The sequence below is a fragment of the Mchenga conophoros genome, linkage group LG14 (genome assembly GCF_057382185.1).
Source record: "Mchenga conophoros isolate Kocher_MC1m ecotype Shallow Benthic linkage group LG14, M_conophoros_male_GT1.1, whole genome shotgun sequence".
NCBI lineage: Eukaryota > Metazoa > Chordata > Actinopteri > Cichliformes > Cichlidae > Mchenga > Mchenga conophoros.
This window is the reverse complement of record NC_140539.1, coordinates 18,557,327-18,568,973: the sequence shown is the minus strand read 5'-3', so window position 1 is coordinate 18,568,973 and position 11,647 is coordinate 18,557,327. Positions and strand designations below refer to the sequence as shown.

The 11,647-nt window shown below is 38.5% G+C and overlaps 1 protein-coding gene across 3 annotated transcripts; it reads left to right on the top strand.

Moving 5' to 3' along the window:
* The first annotated feature begins 652 nt into the window (after nt 1-652).
* LOC146559591 (uncharacterized) lies at nt 653-9,816 on the top strand. 3 transcript variants are annotated; one of them, XM_085245685.1, is made up of 8 exons: nt 653-719; nt 3,518-3,546; nt 4,211-4,281; nt 5,220-5,513; nt 5,739-6,035; nt 7,112-7,219; nt 7,329-7,368; nt 7,560-9,813. In XM_085245685.1, the coding sequence occupies exons 1-8, from the start codon at nt 714-716 to the stop codon at nt 7,606-7,608; spliced, it is 894 nt and encodes a 297-aa protein (XP_085101811.1). In that variant the 5' UTR covers nt 653-713; the 3' UTR covers nt 7,609-9,813. The 3 variants fall into 3 exon arrangements, with proteins under 3 accessions (XP_085101811.1, XP_085101812.1, XP_085101810.1); XM_085245686.1 differs by lacking the exon at nt 653-719 and adding an exon at nt 1,304-1,342 and having other exon boundaries at nt 7,329-7,372; nt 7,560-9,816; XM_085245684.1 differs by lacking the exon at nt 653-719 and adding an exon at nt 1,304-1,342 and having other exon boundaries at nt 7,560-9,814.
* The last annotated feature ends 1,831 nt before the right edge of the window (nt 9,817-11,647 follow it).

Sequence of the window (11,647 nt, the reverse complement as noted above, 5' to 3'; positions counted from 1 at the left end):
CTTGCAGACTTGCAAAATGCAGCAAGATATTTTAAAAAACAGTTTTGTTGATTAAAAAACACTATATCGGATTCATATCGGTATCGGCAGATATCCAAATTTATGATATCGGTATCGGTATCGGACATAAAAAAGTGGTATCGTGCCATCTCTAGTTCCTGGCATGTAGTGGAGCAGATAAAGTCGATGCCAGAACAATACCTTAAAAGGGCTAATAAACTAAGGTTAACTTTGCTCTTTAGTTTCTTTATTTCTCATTTATACAGTCTGTTACCAGGAGAACTATTTGGGATTTCTTCAGAAGAATTTCTGTCACATGTTCAGATGAGCCAGAAATTGATGCATACGGAAGTGTTTTAGGCTGATTGTATTACCACATAAAAAAGCAGGCACGCACAGACACACACACACCCACACACACACAATCAAAATCTTCACAGCTGTGTAATTCTTTATAAGGCTTGTTGATTTTGCCAAGTGAAAGAGGCAACGATTTGATTTAGATTTTCTAGTTATCGTTAACTACATTTTCAAAACAGTCAGTGATCATGCCTTTAGCCTTTATGCTAGTAACAACTGCTATCAGTTGTTACTAGCATATGAAAAAGGAACTGAGATGTGGCTCCTCCTCCCCCCGCCCCCTCAGCATACCAGACTAGTTGAAGAATTTACATTGATTTAGCGATTCATTTTAACACAGAGAGCACGGCGGCATGATGGTGAGTGTTTGCGTCATTTGAAGTTTGATAATGTCACATACTTAAACAGTGTTTGAATTGATTCGGGCTACCATCATCGTTCATGCTTATGCTAGATGATAATAATAATGTGAGTCACTCAATAATGTAAGCTGCTGTGTAAACAATCGAGGCTATGTGAAAGTGACAGAGAAGCGGAGTGTGCAGGCATGTGTGTCAGGGTCTCGGTGTTTACATTGCTTTATTCTAGCTTGCCTCAGGAGCAGTGAACAAATTAACAGTTCGGTTGTAGCTTGAGCTGAATCCTTATACAAGTTAAAACTTTAAGTGTTCAACTGAAACTAATACTGAGATCACGGATACAATGGCAAAAATAGGCTTTCTTCGAAAGGAGGGTGGCTTCTCCCTTAGACATACGGTGAGGAGTTCAGCCGTCCGAGAGGGGCTCAAGGGTAGACCCAGGACAGAAACTCTCGGCTGGCCTGGGAACGCCCCGGTGTTCCCCCGGATAAACTGGAGGAGGTGGCTGGGGAAAGAGGGAGGTCTCGGCGTCCTCTTAGGGCTGCTGCCCCCGCGACCTGTCCCCCGGAAAAGTGAAAGATAGGTGGATAGCTGGATGGATGGAAAAGAACAAAAATGGCATGGTAAAGTGGAAACTGCATCAAGGACAGAAAAAATATACTGCTAATACAACTCTTTGTAACCAGCTGCACAGACAGCATGCTTATTGCAAAGCTAGCAAAGAACCGAGAAGGGTTTTATAGTTAAATGAATGCGGATAACCGGAAGAAAATGGATGGCTGTATAGAGGGATGAATGCTTCTCAGGAAATGTGTTTAAGCTCTGGAGTATAAATTGTGACGGTAATGGTAACGACTAGTATAGATGTGCTCTCAAAGAGAAAGCAGAGAAAAAAATCCTGAGCGTTTAACACAGATAAACAGATAGACATTCATATACATATATCGAAACTGTTATATGTAGATATTTTTTCAGCACGACTGAATGTCTGTGTGACTGTACAGCCTTTCTAGGAAAACGACTTTAGTATGAAACAGTGTGTCCACCATGCATGAACCCAAATAATTAAGAGAATGAGAAAGGAAAGAGAAAGTAACTTTTGTGTTTTGGCTGTCTCTGGGAAAAACAAAGGTCAAATGCAGAAAGTGTCAGCATTAGAAGACAAACAGAGGCACTCCACAGAATCCTTTACAGTCTGGCTTGTTGTTTAGTATCATTTAGATTAAAAAATCTAAAAAGAAGATGAGTCGTGAAACTCCATTTGGATGAATTCAGCTGATTGTGTGAACCAGGTGTGAGGTTTTTAATTTGTAAGACAAAAGGGGTTTAGAGGAGAGTATGTGTGTATGAGAATAGCTCAGCAGAATGAGTGTTCTCTCCAATCATTACGTCAGGGGAATTCCCATGTACTGCAAAGCCTTGCTGATTAATGCTGTTCAGTTTGCACAGCAGTGTAGTGATAAAGCAGAAGTTGCAAATACAATAATGAAAAAAGGAAAACAAAATACATTCACAGATTGATTTGCAACACAGAATCAGAAATTCTATTTTTAAATATACTTGTAAGTACTGTAATTTGCATTAGAGTTTGGAGGTGTGCCCTGTTGTTTTAACATCAAAGATCTGTAAATTATTTTATGTAACATTATATCAAACAAAATGCTATTCACAGCTTACTCTCACATGTCTCATTAGGGAAATGTAACCACCCTCCCCCAATGGCCACATCAGAGTTGGATAAAATTGTCACTTAATTTGAGTCCTTGATTTAAAAAAAAGAAATCCATCTGCATTAGTATCACTTCCACAGTTCATTTTGTATCAGTATTCCTGAAACCAAATACACCATGCAGTTACTTGACCTTTGGGATTTCCCTCTGTTTTTGTTTCAACTTATGACAGTCACTGCTGCTAAATGGCCACTCGTGAAGGGTAGGGGTGTTTCCACTGGTCAGCCTCTTTAAAACACCTTCACTTTAGATATTTACTGACAATGTGGAGAGAAGCATATGTAATTTTTTTTTTTTTTTGTGCTTTATCCTACTACACCATATCCTACAACTGAAACAATCCCGATTTGATTTTCCAAGTGGGAATTTCCTGAGATTTCTGATCACTGCCAGCAAAGTCACATAAAAAAAAAGATCACTTCCTCATGAATAGTTTTAGAAACAATTTCAAGTGAAACTAGTTCATCAAAAACAAATAAAGTCTGTGCTTCTTGTTGGACGAAACAAACTGATCTATTTGTTTATTATATTTCATTTTTTATTTTTCCAAATTTATATAAGACAGGGGAGGATATGTAATAAGCTATGTGCTTATGTGGTTAGCATTTGGTTCCTATGATACCAAATGCATAGTAAAAGAAAACTAGAATGTTGTTTTCTCCTAGCAGGTACAGGAATACACCCTTTTAGAACAAGCCCTCTCTTATACTGACTGGGACTTTCCTTTTGCTTCTTGTATACTGAAAACCATTTGGGCGTGTTCTTTCAGGATGAGACAGCCTGTTTTCCCCCAAAACATGACTGTAAAGAGCCAGTCAAATGTTTCAAATAAGATTCTAGTTCACTGAAAGGGTAGGATTGGGTGGGTTTCGGGACTGGGTGTTTGATATCGCCCTTGTGTAGCATTAATGATATTTTAAGACAAAACTATCATTCTCCTGACAAATGTAAATGGTGAGAAATCACTGCATGCAAGTTATTTTTGAGTGTTCAGGTGTACATGTGCCACTTGATGGCATCTCACACTACATTTCATTTCAGTGATTAACCAGTTTGTCTTTCTAACAGGCGTCCACCTGGAGCCGGTATCTTTTCCTGTAAGTAATGCTCCGATTTTCTATTCATTCCTATCATGATTTCAGCACAAGGCAGCGTGTGGTTAGGGCACTTTTGATATTTTAACACCCAGTCACATGTTCCTGTTATTAACTGTTGCTCTGATACATATCCATGTGCCACTGTTGTGACTGGACTTGTAAGACTTACAGTAAGTAAGGCCCAAAAGGATTACTAGGAAGTAAATTTTGAAATGTAATTTTCTGGTGTTCTAATTTTAAAAGCAGTTTCCTCCTATATATCTCCTGTTACTTAAATATTATATTATTAATTATTTATATTAGCTAGTTATGGGCATCAGCGTAAGGTTAATGTGAAAGCTTATGGATCCAGACATGAGTTTGTAGCCTTCCCACTGATCTCATGTGTGCGCTTGTGTTGTTACTTGAACTGAAAAGAGAAGTGATCATTTTAGCTTCAAGAAGTTGGTGACAGAAGAGAGCAAATCTGGCCCAAGTTCATTATCTGTGTTTTACGATCATTGCTTGGCCACAGATGTTGTTTACTGAACTGTCTCAGTTATTTCCTGGTTGTTGTTACTGTCAGCTATCTCAGCCATCTTTAGGCACTGATGCAAAAAAAAGTGTGTGTGATTCTTTATCTCCACGTGCCACTTTAATGATTCACCATTTTCTGTGTTCCTAGAACTCAAAGGTTTTCCCTTGATCTGCTGCTATCTCTTGTTCTAACACTGACTTGGCCCTTCACTGTCACAGGTGAGCAGTTCTGCCAGCAGCACTCGTTCATTGTGGTTAAACATAGAAACCAGTTGTTTATTACATGAATAAGAATGTGTGATATGACAGTATTATGCTTGGTTGCACATCACTAGCTAAGGAAAGAAAGCAAAACGTGTGCTCCCCCAACTCAGATTTACATAACTTTAATTTTTTCTTAGTTTGATGGAGTGGTCTTATGAAGAAGTTAAACTTTTTAGGAGATTTCCTTTCTTTGTAAAAGGTGAATGTGTAGATCAATGCTATTCGCACATCTTTGTAATGAATAGGAAGCTGCCATCCACATGACTGGACCAGCCATTACAGCAGCACCCTATGCTAACACAAGCTAAGCTAATGGGTTTTTGGGTTTAGCTTCAAATTTAGTGTATAAACACGAGTGTTGACTATTTCTTCTCATCTGACTCTCACCAAGAAAGCAAGGAACCCCATTTTCCAAACTATTTTCTATGTCTTCCTTCAGAATATTATAGCTTTCCTGTCTTAGTCCCTTTAATGCCCCCTGTTCAGTTTCCAGCTACCAGTCCAGCCCAGAACTGCTGGAAAATGCAATTAGTAGAAAAATCTGAATATCTGGAAGCTAAAGCCAGAGATGTTTTCTTACGAGTTGGTAGATAATCAGTCAAAAACACTCACACTTCAAAACAGGAAAAACAAAAAAGTTCTCTCCGTGTATTCTGCACAAAAAGGAAAGACAAAGGGGCTTATGAAGAAGTGAAATTAGCCTACCGCGTCATGCAGCGGAACTCTGCAGGAGCTTAAACAAAACCGCATGGAAACACATGTCTGCCCTAAAATAGAAACTGTTTGCATTCATTTCTCCCTTTAGATATTTTCTTTAATAAAAGATATATGCCCTAAAACTTCATCCCTGTTCCTTTTTTGTTTTTGTGTTTTTTGTTTTTTTTTTTTAACAGGAGGTGCTGCTATTCTCAAAGGGGAGGTCGGTGGAAATGTGACTTTTCACTGCTCTGGTAAATCAGTAAAGAACATTGACTTACTTTACCTCCAAAGAGACAACGTCTTTGTTAATGGTTATTATGAATCTAAAAAAGTACCAGCAACGTGGAACAACACAAAGTTTGATCGCAACACTTCATCTGTGTTCATGGATAACCTAAAGGTCTCACACAGTGGGGAATACAAATGTCACATTCGGTACAAAGACGAGCAGATTATTAATGAAGACTCAATAACCCTCAGTGTCACAGGTATTTATGTCTTCAATTCATCTCATGAAGTTCATTTTTATATGACTGTCAGTGTGAATAGACCTTTAAGATGAAGCGTTACAATAGTGTAAAGTATGTGCATGTAATATAAATATAAACAAAGAAAACAGCTGTTTTCTTTGTTTATATTCATATATACGCCAGTCCCTTTGTACATGTTGGAAACACCAGGCTGATATCACTTTCCTTGTGTCTTTCTTCTAGCAAAGTACAGCAGGCCTTTATTCAGTCCTCCAGTCTGCAGCGAGGAAACCCAGAATTGCCAGACAACGTGTACATCAAATAATGGATACCCAGAATCCAGCATGATAGTTCAGGCTATAGTTACCAGCACTAATGAGACCATCAGGCAGATATGGCAACATGTGAAGTCTGTCTCTTCCCCAAATCCAAGTACATTTCTGTATAACATTACCACCGCTGTGAGTTATAACTGCTCGAACGGGGAGATAAAGTTCAGCTGCTCCGTGGGTGACGTCACTTCGGATGAGTTCTCAGTCTGTGAGTAGCCTGTTCATCTTAGAAAAGACAATTATTTCTTTATCAAAGTAGTTCCCACAATTAGCTACTGGACAAGTTTTGGGAAGTTTGAAAGCCAGTGGAAATCTCTTGGCATATATCCCCTTTATTGTTTTATTTCATAGCAACATCCTCTTATTCTGTCAGCATTTGTGTGGCTGACACAGAACAGTTTAGGTTGAGTTTTTGTGATTTTTGAGATTTTTAAAACTTATGTGAGGCTACTAGATTACATTTTTCAGCAAGACGAATGAAAGTGACTGAATAGCAAAGCATTTCCTGCAGAATCAAACTCAAATTACTGCTGAGACTGACGTGATAAAAATTACGTGCTGTATTTATTCTTAAACTGAGGTATTATGGAAATGTAAAATTTGTTTGAGCCTACTATATGTTTATTAATACAACAACAGAGTGGGTGCGTGGGGGAAGTTCCAGGTTTTTTAGAGCTTTGCAGTTTTACTATATGTCATGTTTTGACATATTAAATTATAATGATTGTTCCCTTTTCTTTTCTGATCAGTTGCTTGGTGGTTTTTAATTTACCTTCATGTTAAAATAGTGAAGCTGTGACACTGTGAATACATTGTGGTTGCTGGGTTGATAACATCACAATATCAGCACTGACAGCAGTAGTAGTGTAGTATTACTGCTGTGCCCAATGTAAAAAGAAAGATTAACGAGTCTTTTCTGCATATGCTAAGAGTGTGCTATAAACGTTTTCCTGAATCAAGAATCATACAGTTTAATCATACAGTGGGGTTTGTACTTATGTTAGTTCTGTGAAATGAATTCAGTTTAATTCAGATTTAAGGAAAACGATTCAGTTAAAACATTCGGCAGTTCATTTTCATGAAATAGTTTAAGTTGACCTTTAAGTTCCCCAGCATGGAAAAGAAAAGGCAGACATGCCTTGTTTTTAGTTCAGTTCACTTTTTTGTTTTAGTTCTTCAGGGTAATTAAATATAATAACTCTTTTTTTTCTGTATTTCATAATACTTGTCATGTGGGGTTCTTTGTAATAATCTTGATTCTGATACATTTGTTCTCATTGATAGGTGCTCATCAGGATCAACGCAGCACTGATATAGTAATTATGACAGCCATTTGTATACTGGTGGTGGTGGTCATGATTGCAGGTGTTTTGTGCTGGAGAAGACGGACAGGTGAGCACAGAAATTGCACACATGTGTAAAACTGCAGGGACATGAAAATAAGAGAATGAATAACTCAAAATGTGCAGAAACTCATGGCAGGCTCTGTGTTGTTTTTCAGGAGGCAGTATGAGGCTAGAGAGAGTAAATACAAATGAGGCGTAAGTAAGTGTTTAATTGTCTATAATAGTGTAGTCATAATACTTTGATTACACAGTAATCTGTGTAACTTTTCATAGAAATCAAAATTGTACTTTTGATTTCTGCTTGTAGATTAGAACAGATAGTGCTTTCGCTTTCCTTGTTTTTTCCTTCTGCCTAATTATTTCCTTCTGTGTTTTATTTAATCCAGGGTGGAAATATCACTTTGTGAAAAAAATGGAGAAAAAGAAGCTGCTTGAGGGGTGAACCAGTGAAGGACAACATTAAACCCACGTTCAAGGATCTAGAGGGACAGATATCGTCTCCTCTGTGTCAATTACACACTGTGATCAGCTGGTTCCACGCAAAATAGGAATAACCTCACCAGGCCTCGCCAAGAGTGAGTGACCCATCACCAGGAACTACATGCTATTAACATTTCACACTCAACACTTGTGACTTTTAGCGTTTGAGGAAGTATCATATCTTGTTCTTTTACTGGTGAAGCAAAGTGCGTCAGTAAAGTGAGAATGGCTGACTTCACTATGTAAAAGCAAAAAAACAGACTTTATCAGCGGTGTGCGGTTAGGTTGTTGTCGAATACTGGAAAACTGTGACAGAAATACCTCCTGACGCCGTGTGACGATAGACGAAAAACAAGAAGTTAGAAGAATTATACATATGTATGTTTGTATTTGTATACTATGTATATGTGTACTTTGTTGTTACACCAACCACTGCGGGAAGAACCTGGCACACTCGCTACAATGGTCACTTGTGGACTATGAGTCATTTAAAAAAAAGAAAATACTGTCATTGCTGCACTTTAAAATCCCCTCCTGTACATTTCTTCTGTAGCCAATTTTTAATGTTTTTTTCCCTAGATTTTTAAACAACAGTGTAAATACTATATATTTTTTTTATTTTAATAAACAAAAAAGAAAAGTTCAGTCATCTTAGTGTTGATTTTTTTTGTTTTTGTTTATTTTTTAATAGAATAGTACTACATTGGGGTCAGAAATAATAACTGACATGTACTGGAAAAAATGTGGATGAAGAAAAGCTGGAAATCAGAACATTTTGTGCAGATTAACTTGTAATTTTAAGCAAATTTTGTGTATTGTGCAGTAAGTTCCAGTATTTTCAGATTTCCTTGTAAGGTGCAATGTTCAATACAAGGGAAATGTGTTTTTTCTGTATTTTATTTAAATGGCCGTTAAACGTTCCCTAATGGGGGATATTGCGGTCTTCTCCACAATTCTGACGTTTTCTCAGGTGACTGTTCTCAGGTTATCACATGTAACCTTTTGTATGCTATTAAGCATAATATTTATTTCAGTCTAACTTTTACTTCCTTGAAGATATTTATCGGTAAAATGTTTGTGCTATTTACAGTTTTTGGTAAGAGGAGCCTGTCTGTTATTCCCCATTCCCTGGAATTACCAAAAATTCTCTAAAGGGTGTTTTCATTTCCTAAATTTGCTTGAAACACTCTTGTTCGGTGCCTAATTTATCTTTTCTTTTTGTTTTTAGAGTTTCAAATTCTGTCTGTGTCCCTTTTCAACCAATAAAAGTTATGTAATTTAACTGAAGTTGTGGGAAGAGTTACACTCGCACTTCACTACACCACACGCAGCTTTAAACCTCCAAGTTCACCTTCAGCTGCAATGTAGTCAAACTGACACTAGATGTAGTACGAGCACCACAAAATTGAGCTGACTCTTGCTCATGTATATGATTGTTTTTTCAGGTTTATGTGTACAAGTGCATTTGGATGTTACTGAAATACCTCATGATCCCAAGCACACTTGTCTTAAGATAGCCTGTGAAACAAAGTTAACTTCCTTCTGCCTAAGAAGGAAACAGTGTTTAATGTGTAATTATATCAGTGTCTGCACTTTCCTTCCCAGTACAAGAAAGGTGTTGTAGAGTAGACTGGACATGCCATAAATAGGGTAATTCCCTCACTATTAAGTCTTTGAGAGAGGAGATGCAAGTGAATATGGTGTACACGTCACACTGAACTGTCTTTTTGTATATACACCAAGTTTGTACCTACAGCGCTGTGCAAAAGTTTTAGGCAGGTGCGGGAGGGAGAAAACGCTGCAAACAAAGAACACTTTCAGAAATATAAATGATTGTTTATTGGCCCCAAATTTATTCTGCAGCAGGACGACAACCCCAATCATACAGCCAAAGTCATTAAGAACTATCTTCAGCATGAAGAAGAACAGGAAGTAATGGAAGTGATCGTGTGCCCCCCACATCATCGAGTGTGTCTGGGATTACATGAAGAGACAGAAGGATGTGAGGAAGCCTACATCCACAGAAGATCAGTGGTTAGTTCTCCAAGATGCTTGAAACAACCACCAGCCGAGTTTCTTCAAAAACTGTGCAAGTGTACCTAGAAGAATGGATGCTGGTCATACCAAATACTGATTTAATTTAGATTTCACTTTGGTTCATTCACTTCATTTTGTTGATTGATGAAAATAAATGATTAATACTGCCGTTTTAAAAGCATTCTTTGTTTGCATCATTTTTTCTCACCTGCCTAAAACCTTTACACAGTACTATATACTTAGTGGCCATTTTATAAGTTACACCTTGCTAGTACCACATTGGACCCCCTTGAGCCCTCAGGAATTCCTTAATTTTTGATGGCAAAGTTTCAGCAAAGTGCTCCAAACATTCCTCTGAGATTTTTGGTCTGTTATGACATGGTAGCATCACACAGCTTCTGTAGCTTTATCAGATGCTATCTATGATGTGAATCTATCATCACACTGCCTGGAAGATGCTCTATTTGATTGTGATCTATTGACTATTGAAGTCATTTGAGTAGAGTGATCTCACTGTCATCTTAAAGAAACCAGTTTGAGATGATTCAGCTTTGTGAGTGCATTTTCTCCTGCTGGAGCAGACGTCAGGAGATGGGTACGCTGTGTTCGCACATATATACAGAAGGTCAGCAGTGATTCTCAGTTGGTACTAACAGGCCCAAAGTGTGCCAAGAAATTATCCTTCACAACATTACAGCACTTTGTTTGTACACGGCAGGATGGATCCATGCTTTCATTTTGTTTATAACAGTTTCAGACTCTGCCATCCAACGGTTGCAGCAGAAATTGAGACTCATCATACCAGCCAACATTTTTGACCAATCTTCTGTTGGCCAATTTTGCTGAGCCACAGTTTGTTGTTATCGGTTGATAAGAGTGGCATTTGGTGTGGTCTTCTGCTGCTACAGCACCAGGTGCTTTATTCCTTTTTTCACTGAATTTGTCCCACCTAAAGATACTACTGCCAGGAGGCTGGGGGGTAGTACTAGTGGCAGGCAGTATTTTTTACATTTTATTGCTCCCATTATCGTTCTCATTTCTCCAGAAGCAGATTTTCTCTCACTTTCTCTCATCATGAGTCACTGTGACAGGCTGTCAGTCCACGTCTCTGCCCTGTGTTTACATTGCGCAGCAGAGCAGCACCAGGCTCGTTGCACTTCAGGAATGTAACCCCAAGGTCCGTGCCTTCCTCCTCCTGTTTTCCATTTTCTCCCCACTAACTTTCCCAATTTTTTCCTTCCATTCCTTCATTTTTTATTCACTCTTTGCAAAGACTCAACCCTTCCCTTTCTCCAGTCTTTCCTCTTCTACTCCCATCCTCCCAGAAACATCCTTTCCTCTGCCATCTCACCCCCTCCCACTTGTCCCATTCTCTCCTACTACCACCTTTCTCTTCTCTTTCCTTTACCAACCCTTTCTCCTTTCTCTTCGCCAAGCCTCCACTCCCTTTCTCACCCATGTTTTTCTTTTCCCCTTTTTAAAATTCAGAGCATTGTCCCCGCTCACTCACACCCCCTTTCCCCTGTCATCATCCCCTCACCTCCCACTCCGCCCCATCTCTGTCCTCCCTCCTCTCATTCCTCTGCTGCCTAACCCAAACAAACCAGGGAGGACCTTCCTCTCTGGTGATTGTAAGAGAAACACACCACATGTCAGAGTTGGTTTAAACATAAACATTAGTCAATCTGAAGTACTGAAAAAGAATATGAGGTACTTAAGTTCAGCATGAAGTGAAATTACTATTTTATGGTAAAACTAACCACCGAATAGACAACAATTAGAAAACAAAATGTCTTGGTGTATATAGGAAAAAGTTTATTCCCTTCTCCATTGTTCTGTTTAATGAACAAAAACCACTTAATAGTACTACACGCTAGCCTACAAGGAAAGCAAAACTATCCAGTTTTCCCTTTGTTTATAAAGCACAAGTCTTTATAGACACATTAGGAGTCAGGGC

Bases quoted from the DNA above. Each gene is read 5' to 3' on its own strand.
- LOC146559591 (XM_085245684.1), top strand. From the start codon at position 1,319: ATGGAAAAGAACAAAAATGGCATG. The intron at 7,220-7,328 runs GTGAGCACAGAA...GTTGTTTTTCAG, and splicing joins GTGCTGGAGAAGACGGACAG to GAGGCAGTATGAGGCTAGAG. The intron at 7,369-7,559 runs GTAAGTAAGTGT...TATTTAATCCAG, and splicing joins AGAGTAAATACAAATGAGGC to GGTGGAAATATCACTTTGTG.